Here is a 15,097-nt window from a genome sequence, read left to right as displayed (position 1 = left end):
AATCTAGGCGTGGTGTTTGTTTTAAAGATAGATTTTGCAGCTTAAGATATTAAAATAAGGGGGTGTTTGTGGTTGGTCTCTGCAGTCTTTTGAATTTTAAATCGTGTTGGGAAATGTATACGTTTATCTTCAAAAATAACTTATTTTCGAAACGACCCCATCTTACCCTATTGGTGAATAGTGATCCTTCTGTAGTGAAGAGAGTGAAACGTGACTAGAATTTAAATGCCAATTATTGCCATATGCTTGAGTGAAAGTGACCTTAAAGTACCTTGTTCTTTGTGTGTGCAACAGTAACTAGTGTTTGATTTCTCGTAAATAGAAGTCTAGTCCTGGCACTTACTTTATTCTCAGTGTGACGCATGGAATTAGAAACTATAGTCACAGCTATCACTTATGATTGTAGTGTTTTGGGGGGGGGGGGTTCTTAGTCCATATCGTGGAATTAAATATTTTTATATTCACATCTAAGTGGTCCGATGCACAGAAAATATTAGTGATTCCAAACACTATGGGAGGAGCGGTCTTCCACTTTGCATTAGATGCTTGAGATAGGATCTGATTTAAGCTGCCTATAAATGTTTACATATATTTATCCTATTCCCAATAACCTCTGTTCTGTTTATACCTTTTTTGAAGGCATCTTTAGGTACTACAAAATACTGCAGCTACTTCTTAAAAAATATGCAGTGTCCAAAGCCAGACTGTATGTATTTACATGAATTGGGGGATGAGGCAGCAAGCTTCACAAAGGAAGAGATGCAGGTGAGCGAGCGTGAATTGTGGACCATGGTCACGTCTCTAGAGGTGTCACCATTTACTTTCTATTGCCCATTCAACAAAGAACTGTATTGATAAATGTGTCTGCAGTTAAGTGATGTTACTCTTTACAACATTGCTTTAGGCTGCTCAATCAAGGAGAGGATGTTCTCAATGTGACCCAGACTATGTAATTTCAATGACTGTGTGTACCTAGACTACCTTGTCTCGCTATAAAGTCCCAGTTTTCGTATTTACTGCACAGGAGTAGTAGATCTGCTTTTTACCTTGTGGGTTTCATGGATACTTTGTATTGTCTAATTTGATATGCCAATATTTATATTGACATTCCAAATGGTATGTTGTATACTTAAGCTCAAAGTTCAATATAAAAAATAAAAAAAAGGTAATTGGAACCAGGGGTCTATTTTCAGCTCCAGGGACCCTCTGGTTCTCGATGGTACCAGTGCTCCCTCCGGGGGGAAAATACGGCTGCCAAATCTCGGCTGGATCCGCAGGCCAATAGGAAGCTGCAATGTCGTTAGTTGCGGTTTCCTATTGGTAGAGAAAGTCGAGTCTCGTCAACCCAGGGGGATTCCTGCTTTAAAAGTAGACATTTTGGCTTGGAGCTAATGCAGAACTCTAAAACATGAGCATCTCTGTAGAAAACATGAAAATACATTTTGTAAGGTTACAGCAAAAAAGATGTATTGGCCCCTTCATAGTAGAAAAAAAATCAGACTGTTCAGAGGTTACAACAAGAACAATACAATATTGTAACTTCTGTCTTGGGGCTGCTGTCCAAGTTATTAGTCCCTTTTTAGTGTTGTTTTCTTCAGTTGCTTTGTATAAATATGGTGGTTGTGTTAATATTGTGCACAAGCACAAAGAACAGTAGACTCAGGCAAGTCGGGTGAGAGCAGCAGAGGTGGCATTTGTGCCATGCTTGTATCGCGCATGATCCTTAAAGAATAAAATGCACTGTTTGCAGATTTCTTAAAGCTTTGAATGGTGTTTATACAGGACTGTGGCTTTAACCAATAGTTCTCAAAACTCCCCTCAGAGACCAGAGCCAGGCCAGGTTTCTAATGCAACCACCCAATATTGTGTTAATTAGCAAACTAGGTGCATTGGTTGTTTGTAAAACCTGGTGTGGCCGGTCGTCCCAGAGAAGAGGTTTGAGAATCTGTGAATTAAACACTAGAGGAGGATGCTCAGTTATGTAAGTGGCAAGTTGACACCTTTTTAAAGAAGAGAGTTCAGACATTGCACACTTTTTTATATTAGATATTCCTATTGTCATATTTTTCTAGCAGCACTATCCCATAAACATGTGGATACGGCATATAGAGTCTCTGGAGTTGTGTGGTCGCTACTACAAATTTTCTCTGTGTGATAAGACCATTTATTGGTTTAAATGAGTGAACGCCTTGCATCGTTAAGATAAACTAATCCATTCAAGAGGTTGGAAAGGGAGAGATCTTACAGCATGCATTTGTATCACTTCCTCTCCCAGGCGGGTAAACATCAGGAATATGAACAGAAGCTGCTACAGGAGCTATACAAACTAAACCCCAACTTCCTGCAGTTGTCTACGGGTACAGTTGACAAAAACAAGAACAAAGTGACTGCACTGCAGAGGTATGATGTGTAAGTACTTGTCCTGTCATGTGTACGTACTAGTGCCGTGATGGCTGTGTTCGTCTTCTGTGTTTGCTTCCATATATAAGTCAAAGTTGACCTAACAACTCCAAGATTGCCAGACTAATTATGGGAGTTCCTCGCTGCCCTAAAACACACTTTGAGACATCCAGGTACAGCAGGCAGAATTACAGAACATTCAGCAATCTTTTTATTTACCATCCCTTTTCCAACTACAATATGTATTTTGAATGGTTGAGGTGCATAATGATACTAGCGTACACAATACTTTGTGTGTTTTAATGGATCTTCTCATAATGTGACAGCTAAATATCCAGCTAAACTGCTCTCTCAATAGTTTTGATGGAAGGGACGGGTCAGTGTGTAAGTATAACAATACATTACATTCCTCTCTTGCAGTAATTGAGTTAATCTGGCATCATTCACTTGAAGTGCTGAGCATCTGCCATAACATCTTTGTTCTTGTAAAAATAAACACGTTAGAGATGGGGGAATCCTCTTCTACCCTTTTTCTCTGTAAAAGAGTTTAGTGTTTTTTCCAATTTAACAATAAACCATGAGACATTTTAAATAACACAACTTTTGTTGTCTTAAGTACAACAGAAGCGCTTTGATTATAAGAAGTAACCTGCAGTTCTTCGTTGCTTTTCCCCGGCTCTGTACCACAAATGACTAAATACTGCAGTGTTTTTTTGTTTGTTTTTGTTTTGTTTTTTCTTCACTCAAACCAAATACAGCATTGCCTTTTTGGTTTCCTCTTTATTGAAAATCAACATTTTGAGCTCATTGCAAATATCAAGAAAGGTTGGACAGACGGCTTAAAATGAAATGTTTTTTTATACAGGGAGGTGTTGTTTTCCAGTGCCCACAAATAGTGTGGTGGGAGAGACTCCATTCTTGTAAAACGCTGATTTACATTTCTTTTATCACAAGCTGCACAAGATGGTAAAAAAAAGCACTGGTTTTTTTTATTCAGTGGAAACCCAACTACAACTAAAGATATTACACATATATATACTTTTGTATTAATCGTTTTGCAGGGATTGGAAAGGGATGGGGGGAGATACATAAAAGAAAAAAAGGAGTGGGATACATATCATTGGGTGACATCACAAAAAAGGGGGAGGGAGTTAAAGGGAGAGGGAAGGATACAGCATTTGTGCATATACAATATGTTAAACATCAGTTTTAATATACTATAGTATAGATCACACAGTTCAGAATATTGTAATCTAAATATGGAGATATACCAGCATGTCCGAACCAAGGGGTCCAAATCAGCACGGACTGTGAGGTGGAACCATTTAGATAGGCAGAGTTTTCCCATCTACACCAGGGGTGTGCAAACTGGGGGGCACCCCCCTCTTCTCCCCCCCCCCCCCAAGGGGGTGCGTAGGATTTTTCTGGGGGGGTGGGGGGCGCAGCAGTTGCAGAGGCCTGCGCTCTTTCCCGTGACAACACGTGACCCTCTTCGGCATTTGATGCCGGGTCACTTGAGAGGGGGACATAAGCGCTGGAACCGGCACACGGGGGGGCGCACCCCTGATTTATACTATATGCCAAACTTTATTTTGGATTTGGTGTAGAGATGGAGGGGCAGATTGTTTCAATTCTTATCAATAGTGTACCTAGTGGCATTTCAAATTTAGCAAATGATTTTAGCTTCTTTATTTTGGTTGTCTAGGTTTCCCTAACACTATATATAGTGGATCATTTTAGTGCTATAGTTACGATCAGGTAATTTAAGGAAGCTAACAATGAGGCAATTAGTGCAACATGTAGTTGATGGGGCACAAAGTCTCCATCAGCTGCCAGTTTCTATGTCATTTTTTAAAGATGGATATAGCGATTTTGGTTTTAATGCAGCAATCCTACCACACACAATGACGCAATAACACAATCTGGTAATTCATATTATACTACTCTATTTCTAACTTTACACCTATTTATTTTACTGGCATGGGCTGTTAACATGGCATCCTCTATAGTCTTAATGAGTGGATGGGAATTGCCATTTTAACCTCCCAGGTAAGCAAGTTTTCAGCAAATAACTCCAGAATTCAACCACAGTTTAAATAGATTGAGATTGTTTGTTTAAAAACTGCACCAATTTGCGGTTGAGTAGAGGTGAGTAGAGAAGAAAGCTTTGCAATGCATTGCAGGACAATAACCGCGATGGGATTAAAGGTAGCTGCCGTCATTTACATCTTACTCATGTGTATGTGAAAGGAATTAATAACACCCAACTATCCAACTGACTCGCCTCCACACAGGGTACTAAAAATGAGCACTGACACCCCATAAACCCTCACACTACCCCAATTACACTACTACCATCAGGATTCATTTAAAGGCTACCCCTCCGTAGTCCCCACTCCCGCTTATGCTAACAAAATACTATATGTAATTAAAACAAAATTCAATTTAGTAAAACGTGTTTGAAAATGCAGTTGATCTCTTCAAAAAATACTAGATTCATAAACAAACCCTGAATGAAACGTAAAAAAAACGGACAAATTTAAGAGGTGAGCTAAATTCATGCCTAGCATCAGAAGCGGAGAAGTTCCTGGTGTGGACATAGCGGAAATATTTAAAAAAGCAATTAAGGCAGATTCAATGTTGGCAGCAAGGTTCAGAAATTGCAAACGATATAATAATAGCTCAATAAGGCAAAAAAACAGGCCAAATAACCTCTAGTCCTAATCTAATTGCCAAAGAATTCTACAATTACTACACGCAATTATATTATGGGGAGAAAATGAGTTGAAACTAAACAAAAAGTATACAGAAGTATCTAGATGCCTTGGGTCTCGCTCGACTAAATTGTGGGGGGGGGGGGGGGGAGATTGCAGAAACAAAATTAAATATCTAAAACCAGCAAAGGCCCCCAGTCAGAATGGATTCTCAAATATATAGTACAAAAAATTCCCCAAATGCAAAAACTATACAACTCAATACTCCAAGGAGCACTATTTCCTCAATACATGCTACAAGCGAAAATCTCCGTAATTTACAAAGAATGAAGAAACCTCATTAACTATACAAGCTATAGACCGATTTCCTTAATGCAGATATAAACTTTTTCTCTAACATTTTAGCAACTCTATTGAATTAGTATTTACCCAAATTGATCCATCTGTATGCTTTACGGACAAGCATTAGATAATGCAAGGAGAGTGATAAACACTATAGAAAATTCCAAATTTACACAACATCAATGATGCTCCTAGCACTTGACGCTGAAAAAGCATTTGATAGAGATTATTTGAATTATATGAAAACCACACTGGAAAAATGTAGCCTTGGAGGAAAATTCCTCAAAGCAATATTATCATTGTACACGACCCCAACAGCAAGAGTGGTCTGCCTTGGAACTTGAACTTGGAACTGCTTGGAACTGCTTCAGATATGATCCATCTAAAAAGGAGTACAAGACAGGGTTGCCCCTTATCACACACCTTTTTCGCAGTGGCAATCAAGCCGCTAGCAGCACAAATCAAAGCCAACAAAGATTATAAGCGGGATAATGATCGCACAACAGATATACAAATTGTCCCTTTTCGCAGACGACAACCTCCTTTACAATTTCAAAGTACCTGATCTCTACCCAATAAAACTAAGGAACGGAGCACATTTAAAGCCATATTGGGATTTAAAGAGGCAATCCAAGAAGCTTAAAAAATAAAAGTTTTTATGTTTTAATACAGCATTTGATTTCAATTAAAGGCAAAGCTTTGCCTAAGCTGTTGCTCGATTTGGTTCTCCCGGGATCGATCAGCAAAATCCTGTTTCCCGGGGTTCACTAAATGGCTGCCTTTTCAGTTTCAAATCAATGCTTCAGTCCGTGTAATTTACAACTCCAATGTATTCTTATATTACTAAGGTAACATCTAATGTTACAGATTGCAGCTCAAACTGATGGGAATATTGGCAACATATCACAAACAGAAAAGTGTTGCAAATATCTTGCACTGCTGGGGAGGTGTGCCTGCTATAGACATCAAAAGATGCTCAGTATATTAAAACTCATTACAAATAGCAATAAGAGTTGAATGTCAAAATAAAAAAAGGAGTAAGTATTATCTAATACTACAGAACAGATTTATTTAAAAAACACATGTAGGATATTGATTGGATTGCTCCTTTAAAATAAACCACAAGTCGGAGGCACAAAATATTAATCTTCCCTTACAGTTAAATTAATAACAAACTTCGACTACAAATGGAAGAGCCGAGATATTAAATATTTTAGAGTGCACCTGACAAACTCATAACTCTCTTTACCAGACAGACTATCAAAAACTTGTACAAACAATAAAAGGGGACATGTTCATCTGGACTGAACCAGTTGGAGACGGACCTGGGGTCAGAACTAGATAATGAGGATTGGAATGATATATTTGAGGCTATAGCAAAAAGCTCGATCAGCACAACCATAAAAGAGACTGGGTGCAAGATGTGATATCATTGGTATCTGACACCCACTTAACAGGCTAAAATATACCCATGTTACTCCTCACTATGCCCAAAAGGATGCGGGGAACAGGGATCCTTGAAACACAAGTGGTGGGGATGCACAAGAATTAAAAAACCTTGGACAGTAAGACACAACTGGCTACAGAGAATACTGGACCAGTGAGTGGATTTTGACCTCTGGACGTTCTTATTGAACAAACCAATAACAGGAGTGAATAGACCGATAAATAAATAAATACCCCACAGTTACAAGATGTGATATAGCTTTCCACTGGATAAAACAGACAATTCCAACCTTGGATCAAATTAAAGAGGAAATTTGGTTTTCGTGCCAAATGGAATATTTTACAAGCCTAATAAATGACACTCGTTTTAGATTTGTAAAAGCATGGCAGCCATGGTTCGATTTCTGCAGAAATACGTGGCAGACTACGACCATTTACCTATTTGGACAGCTATATGACGCTCAAAATTAACCTGAGAATGGATTGACACAAAGAGACCCATTTAGACATAGAGCATTACAGGATACAATACACTATACAGGCATACCCCGCATTAACGTACGCAATGGAACAGAAGCATGTATGTAAAGCGAAAATGTACTTAAAGTGAAGCACTACCTTTTCCCCACTTATCGATGCATGTACTGTACTGCAATCGTCATATATGTGCATAACTGATGTAAATAACACATGTGTAACAGGCTCTATAGTCTCTCCGCTTGCGCACAGCTTCAGTACAGGTAGGGAGCCGGTATTGCTGTTCAGGACGTGCTGACAGGCGCATGCGTGAGCTGCCGTTTGCCTATTGGGCGATATGTACTTACTCGCGAGTGTACTTAAAGTGAGTGTCCTTAAACAGAGGTATGCCTGTATAATGTTTAAAAGAAAGAGCATGGAATTGAGAAATGTAGCTAAAGAAAGATATTGTACACAATAATGCCTTTATTGAGACACTATAACGCGAAACATCTGTGAAAAAGTAATGTCCTGCCTGACCCAACCCCCGATGTCTTCATTATATATGTACCTTCTCCCCCACTTCCACCCATTTTATTTTTCTGTGCCCCATAATTTATTTTAAAATGTTTTTAAATTTTTTGAAAAAGTACTAGGTTCAATTAGAGCTCAAAGACCATACTCATTACATTTTATATTTACCTTTGTAAAAAGTGTATAGTGCTTGTTACAGAAAAGAGATTACAAAAACATACAACATAAAAAGGCAGACCGTTTTAGAAAATGAGTATAAAACCCAAAACTATTAGGCTCCTCAATAGGTCATGAGGACAGGAAATTTGAAAAATCAAGTGTTAAAACACCTGGATGACTTCTGGTTTTGGGATTCTCCAAGCCCACTTTTAGCGATGCCATGAGCCCACCTTTTTGTTGGTGTCATCTCGCACTCATCGCCCTTCCTGATGAGTTTTATGGCTGGCGCTCCCCCGAGAATTATTTAATTTACTTGAATCAGAGAGCATAAAATACCCCATAACTCTCTACCATGTAACCACTAGATTAAAGATACCTTGCGTTCAAATGATTTTGACGCACGCGGACATCCCTTTTTGATGGCCTCACTTTGAAGTTCGAGAGAGAAACACAATATTGGCCCGTTGTTGCGATACTGTGTCACATTTAATATCGTTACACACAAGTTCTTCAGCCCATTAGTTTGACACTTGATATTATTGTGGGTTTGCATCAAAAATGAATTATCATGTATAATATGAATCTTCAATAAAATAAGTAATATAGTGACCCTTTCGTCACCTCTGGGCCTGTGTGCGAGAGATGGTTTTAGAAATTTGCAGCGTTCCTTTGAAGTTTATGGCAGAGAAGATCTCCTCTGCCAACTGTCACATCTCAATGGCTCTGCCTAATTGTTTTATTGACCTATTGAGTTAGCCTACCCCCCCCCCCCCCCCATTTAAAATGAATGTTACCTGCTTGGTTGTTGTACTGCTCACACAATTTAACCTTTGCATGGCTTTATCGTGACTGCTACCAAGTCACAGGACGGTGCAGTGATGGTCTTTAATATACAGTAGTGCCCTACGTGGGAAAAAATGTGTATATTGCAATTTGTGCGTACAAGTCTTTTTGTTAGTGTATCAGTCTGGCTGGGTGAGTGAGGAAGTATAGCCTTGTAGATTGAAGCAGCAAAAAATATTTTTTTCCCTTAAAATAAATCAGTTTTGTAGTATTGGATAGTATGGACTGCATTTATTTTTTCCCCAACTAATGCCATTTTTAATGTGTTTTTTTTTTTTAATGTACTGCTCATCCTTTGGTTGCTATAGCAACTATTTAGAAAGTCACATCTTACATCCACTTCCTCTTTTGAAACAGGCTCTCACACACCTTTTTCAGCTCTGCCCTTTGCAGCAGATTTGATTGTGATACTTTAATAATGCCAGTGTTCCAAGCAGCAGAATGTCAATTGCCAGCTGACCGTTGTAACATTTGGACATTTTTACACTTGGTAATATGATACATTGCAGCTGCAGCGTTTCATAGACTAGAGGTTTTTAACCTTTTTTTTTTCCCATGGGCACCACAGTGCTCAGTTGCTGAAGCACCCGCACAACAGGACGGGTTACACAGAAAACACAGGACAGAGAGACTGTCACAGGAGAAAGAGACACACAGTCCAGTGGGGCATGGGAGTCACCACACACACCTACGGCCCATACTGCTTCTTCCTCCTCTGCTTGGCCACACCCCACATGTTCTGATGACATCTGATTGGCTGCTGATGGGTAATGCAGCCAATCAGGATAGAGGTAACTACCCTGCTTTCTCCCTTCTCTGGGAGATCGGGGAAATCCCGCGGCACCCTTTGATCCTCTCACCGAACCCCAGTGTGCTCTGAACCCCGGTTGGGAAACACTCATAGCTTGTAGAACATTCAGAAGTCGTCCGTTTAGATACACAAGCAGGATATTGGCCGATTGATTGATTGGCAGCTTAAGCAATTATTTCTCATTAAAGCTACTCATGCTGCATAGAGAGGAGGATGCAGGGCTGCTTCTTTAAGTGAGTGTTAGTGGTTTTATGCCAAGAGCCCACACAGTGGCTTTGTTCAAGTTACTTTAGCTGAGGCTTTCTTAGGTGCTAAGTTATAGCATTATATGGCCCTTATTCAAAATTTTGTGAAGCGGTCTTCTTTGGGAATATGAACTCCATTCAAATGAAAAATGTGCAGTGTTCAAAAACACTTGTTTTATCTTTCACATCAAATACAAAGATGTGTGCCTTGGAATGTGAAGGTGTTTATATACCTTACTTCTAAAATGATAACTTGTTGGTTCAAAACAATGGTACCAGATATTTGGGAGACTGTCCTCGACAAAGCGGGTAAGCTTTATTTAAATCTAAATCTCCATCAACCGTTTTGGTCTGTGATGAGAAATGCTCCCGATCTTCGACTGTTCAATATGTAAGAGCAGGACTACATTGTCATAAGTGTCAGTGTACATACACATTTTCTTAAACCTTCTACCTATATACCAATATTTAGTCAATGATGTTGTGTGTATTACTTTTGTAACAGTAACTTTTAGAATATCCAATCACAGAGATTGGGACCCAAGCCCAGGGCCATAGATGATACAGCCCTCAAACATACTCCATGACCTATAAGGTAGTGGTAGTCATTTTATTCTATCCCCATACCTATGAACAAGTAGATATTGCTGCATAATAAAATGAACAATCGCTGCAGCAAGTTTAATTAAAATGTTACAATGTTTTTCAAAGTAACGCAACAGGGATTAGATCTTAAGCCCACGTTTATAGTACTGGCGACGCGACCGATGGCGTCACCCGTCACCACTGGCGAAAGTTAAACTTTAGTTTTAAGTGACATCGCTGGCGACAAGGCCAGTGACGTCACCAATTAGGGCAGCGCGCTCTGATTGATTTAGAGACAGTCACATGTGGCGACTGTCTCTAAAAAAAAAATCAAATTGAACTGGCTTCAACATTTTTGGTCGTGCTTATTATTCAATGGATTTGTTTTGGAGCGACGTCGCCAGGCACTATAAGCTTAGTGTTTTAATTTTCTTGTGCAATTTGCGTTATGGTGTGTTTGTGTAGGGTTATTGTGGTGCTCCACATCAGGGCTCTTCATTTAGATTCGCAAGGGGGCTGCATCAGAAAATATTTGAGTAGAAGGACTGCAAGCTTATTGTAATGTCATGATTGATGCATTTAAAGACTTTAAATTTACATAGTTACATAGTAGACCAGCTTGAAAAAGTCACATGTCCAAATTCAACCTATGAGAACTATTTCAACCTTTTCTAAGCATTTATAACATCTGGACCATATGTATTGACATTTCCGTAACGTACATTCGAGTTTGTGTGAATAATTGCATAAGCAACCTAGTAGGAAATTAGCAAGGGCTGCATGAGATGAAGTGACCCCCTACGTTATGGAGAGATGCAGTTTGACACAGTGGAGCTCAACTCCTGTTCGCGAGGGCCACCAACGAGTCTGGTTTTCAGGATATCCCTGCTTCAGCACAGGTGGCTCAATCACTATCACATTGCTGCTCAAATTTGGCTTGTAACCCTTTTTAGATTGAAAGGATGTAAAGTACCAGGAAGTAGATGTGAGGAGACACAAGCTCACACTTGCAGAGGGAGATCCCTTCCCCAAAGATCCATGTGATAGTATATGTGATTTAGCAGTATCTGGGTGGGTCAGTTACGCTGTTGGTTTGAGACGGTGGTATATTTTCTGCCTAATTGCTGGCTTGTGAAGTAGGCTTTTTAATCTGGAGTAGACCTGCCCCTGAGTGTTCCGGAGGCGAGGGGCAATAAGCAGCAAGTTTTCGGGTGAGATGAAAAATGGTGAAAGTGAAGTGGAAAGCCAATAGCGTAAGGTATTGAAGGAGGGAAAAAAATATCCTTCAGCACAGGTGTGGCCAACTCCAGTCCTGGAGGGCCACCACCAGGTTTTGGGGATTTCCCTGCTTCAGCACAGGTGGCTGTCATTCTGAGTTAGCCATTTATGAGTGCTGTATACTCTTCTGTGCGGCGCATCTGCTTTCTGTACTCTAAATTGTACTTTGTACTCTAGACTGCATTGATCTACCTACATAAATTAAATTCAACTTTGTAGACACAAGATAATTCTACAATGTGCTTTAATGTGTAATACAAAGCATTATACTTTTGAAATCCTATGTATGAATTTCCACACTTCTGTCACGAAAAGCATGAGATGATCTCTGTATGTTGACACAGAAATTCTGCAGTTCCGTTTGTTCATTTCTATTGTGCTACATTTGCCAGTTGCACTAAAAGGCAGAGAACATGCACTGTTTCTCCCTGTTCCCTAATTACTTGTGCAATAAAATACATGTGGCGGAAGGGGGGGTTAATTAGATTTGTTGAAATGGCTGAATGTCATTGAGCTATATATTTGATCCGTTTGGTACAAACCATGTTCCTAATAAACATTCTGACATCCACACTCTTGTTTTTCTTGTTTAATGCTGCTATTTTGTACCATAAACCTATATTATAGATAGGCAGAATTATTATTATTTTTATTCAACATAACTTCTACTGAAGCTAAATTTGCTGATTGCATTTGTGGAATATGGAATAAGCCCAGGACAATTCAGAGGATAAAGTCTGTGCTCTATCGAATATCTTGTACATCAGTGTTTCCAACTTTTTTTGGTTAAGGAACTCCAGGCTTAATTCTGATAGACCCCCAACACTGTAATAGTAACTGTATGAATAGATGCACTGTAAATTCTTCTGTATTTCAAATGACCAGAAAACTGCAGGGAACCCTTTCGGGATGCCCGGGCAACCCAAGGGTTCCTAGGAACCCTTGTTGAAAAACCCTGTTCTACATTTTGTTTAGTCCTGCATTATAAATGTTTCGAAGCAGTTCATCAGTCTTCTGCAATAGGTCTGGACTTACACACATCTTTCTGTTTTTCCAATTTATTTTATTAGAAATGTAGAGATATCAAAACTCTGGCTTATTACAGGTGTTTTTAAGGATATTGAAACGTGCCCCCTCCACAATTTGGGTCTACCATCTACAAGTTTGTGGACCATCATTTTACCATTTCTCTCATTGTAATCTTTGCCCTACCATTTGCTGGGGTGCTGCCTTCGTATTGATATTTATTTGTGAATTTAATTTATATTAATCTCTGACTTTTCCCAACGTGTGTGTGATTAGATCCACAGTGCGCTCGCAGATTTTTCTGGCTTCAGCCAAATACGGAGTAATGAATGATAATTATGGAAATATAACTGATCTTTTTCGTGTAATTGCATTTTAGTCTTTAATAGAGAATGTGATCGGTGATTCGCAGAATTTATGATTTGGGAGGAGAAAGGTGTTTGTATATGTTCCTAAATAAAAGCAAAAACTAAAACGAGAGAACAGAACTATTCAGACAAACCTGTCCTCCGTGAAGTGCCATTTTGTCTGCATCTGCATAACCTGAGTAATTATTGAAAGGCATTGATTATTAAGGTTATGTTTGTGTTTTATTCTTTCCCTGCACACGTGGATTTATTTCCTCGTTTTCTCATGGTTTTCACTTCATTCCTTCATTGCTTTTTTTTTTTTTTGCCTTTTTTTTGTATTCTCTCCCTGCTTTTTTAGACCCAACAGTAATAACAAAGACGCCTGGCCATCATTACAGAGTTCAAGCAAATCTGCCAACGGCTTAACACTGGAACACAGGAAAACGCCTCCCATATTAGACAATGGCACAGATCCAGACTATATGACTCCAGACGGCCCCGACTCAGACTTTGGGTAATTGAACTGCCTCTCTATATTTAGGTGGTTCACACTCTCCTCATTCTTACTTCCTAGTCTCCCACTCTTTCATATTGTGACCATGTCTTCTCTTTCCATCTGCTATTGCTCCTATGGCAGCTCATTTACTTCTGTAGTTCATCCTTGTGCATTCCTTTAGAGTCCATGTTCTTGAGTTTCAGCCTTACTCTTTGTTTTCTCTCCAATACCCCAGTTCTGCATACCAATTATTGTCTAGACGAGGGGTGGGCAACTCCAGTCCTCAAGGCCCACCAACAGGTCAGGTTTTCAGGATACTCCTCCTTCAGCACGAGGTGGCTCAGTCTTTGGGGTATCATGAAAGCCTGACCTGGTGGTGGGTCTTGAGGGCTGGAGTTGCCCACCCGTGGTCTAGCACAGCAGATCTATCACTTTCCAGCAGAAATGCAAGGCTGGCCGCACCAGTATTGAACATGGCCATAGTGCGATTGGGGAAAAAAACATCTATGTACATTTCTTCATTGGGGAAAACATGAGCGCAATGCAAAAAAAAACAACAAATCTTGGATCAGGCGGGGAAACCATCTTTTTGAAGTGAATCAGCAGTGAATTTTCCACATGCACCCCCTTAAGTTATTATTATCTATAATATATCTAATATGTTCAAATCTCTAAGACTTGAACTGCTAGTGGAACCAAACATATATTGATCTGCTAAGATCAATTCTGCATATCTTTTATTTGTGAAAAATTATTTTTCTAATCTCTTTTTTGAGCAACTCTCATTAGGAGGGGAAAAAAACTTTGGAATAGGACTGACTTCTTGAAGTGGTTCTGGATCTGAAATCCCCTCTCCCCATTCCCCCAAAGTTTGAAATGTCATTTAGGTTTTTTTTTTTTTCTTCTTTGTTTTTGTATATATTTTTTTTTTTTGCCAGATCTTTGGTGCTAAAAACACTGTTTTTCACAAATTTTAGGCTGTTTTGGGAAACCACTGAACATAATGTTGCCAAATTTGGCAGGGTGATAGAGGACGATACAAGGTACGTGCATTTGTAAATTACAAGTCTGTACCTTGGGATGTTTTCAAGTCTTTCATAAGATTAAAACTAGTTTTTTTTTTCTGAGCATGTGACGAACATTGTTTTAATTTTTTTTTTATTATTATTATTAGCATGATCCTCCCTCCGCGTTTTTCTTCATTGAACCATCTAAGTTGACATTAGTTTTTGTTTTTTGTTTTTACATTGAGTCTTTTTCACGAAAATGTCAATTTGAGAAATTGATGGCAAGTTACTGTTACTGGAATTAAGTGAAGAAATTAATGAACGCAAACTGGTTAAGCAGCAATGCTTGTTTCTTTATTACAAGTACAAAATAGCACTGACGTCTAAGATACTAAGTGCAAAACT

General features: G+C 39.1%; 1 protein-coding gene across 10 annotated transcripts in view; it reads left to right on the top strand.

Moving 5' to 3' along the window:
- Positions 1-15,097, top strand: part of CNOT4 (CCR4-NOT transcription complex subunit 4) — an 88,336-nt gene that overhangs the window by 52,450 nt on the left and 20,789 nt on the right. For 3 of the 10 annotated variants that reach the window (XM_075602569.1, XM_075602574.1, XM_075602577.1), the window contains exons 6-9: positions 640-765; positions 2,276-2,409; positions 13,548-13,703; positions 14,663-14,728. In XM_075602569.1, coding sequence (XP_075458684.1) covers positions 640-765; positions 2,276-2,409; positions 13,548-13,703; positions 14,663-14,728 — 482 coding nt within the window. The remainder of the gene's footprint in view (positions 1-639; positions 766-2,275; positions 2,410-13,547; positions 13,704-14,662; positions 14,729-15,097) is intronic. The other 7 variants (XM_075602576.1, XM_075602579.1, XM_075602575.1 and 4 more) reach the window with 5 other exon arrangements.

The sequence above is a fragment of the Ascaphus truei genome, chromosome 5, assembly GCF_040206685.1.
Source record: "Ascaphus truei isolate aAscTru1 chromosome 5, aAscTru1.hap1, whole genome shotgun sequence".
Taxonomy (NCBI): domain Eukaryota; kingdom Metazoa; phylum Chordata; class Amphibia; order Anura; family Ascaphidae; genus Ascaphus; species Ascaphus truei.
The sequence above is the reverse complement of the archived record's forward strand: the minus strand, read 5'-3'. Positions and strand labels throughout refer to the sequence as shown.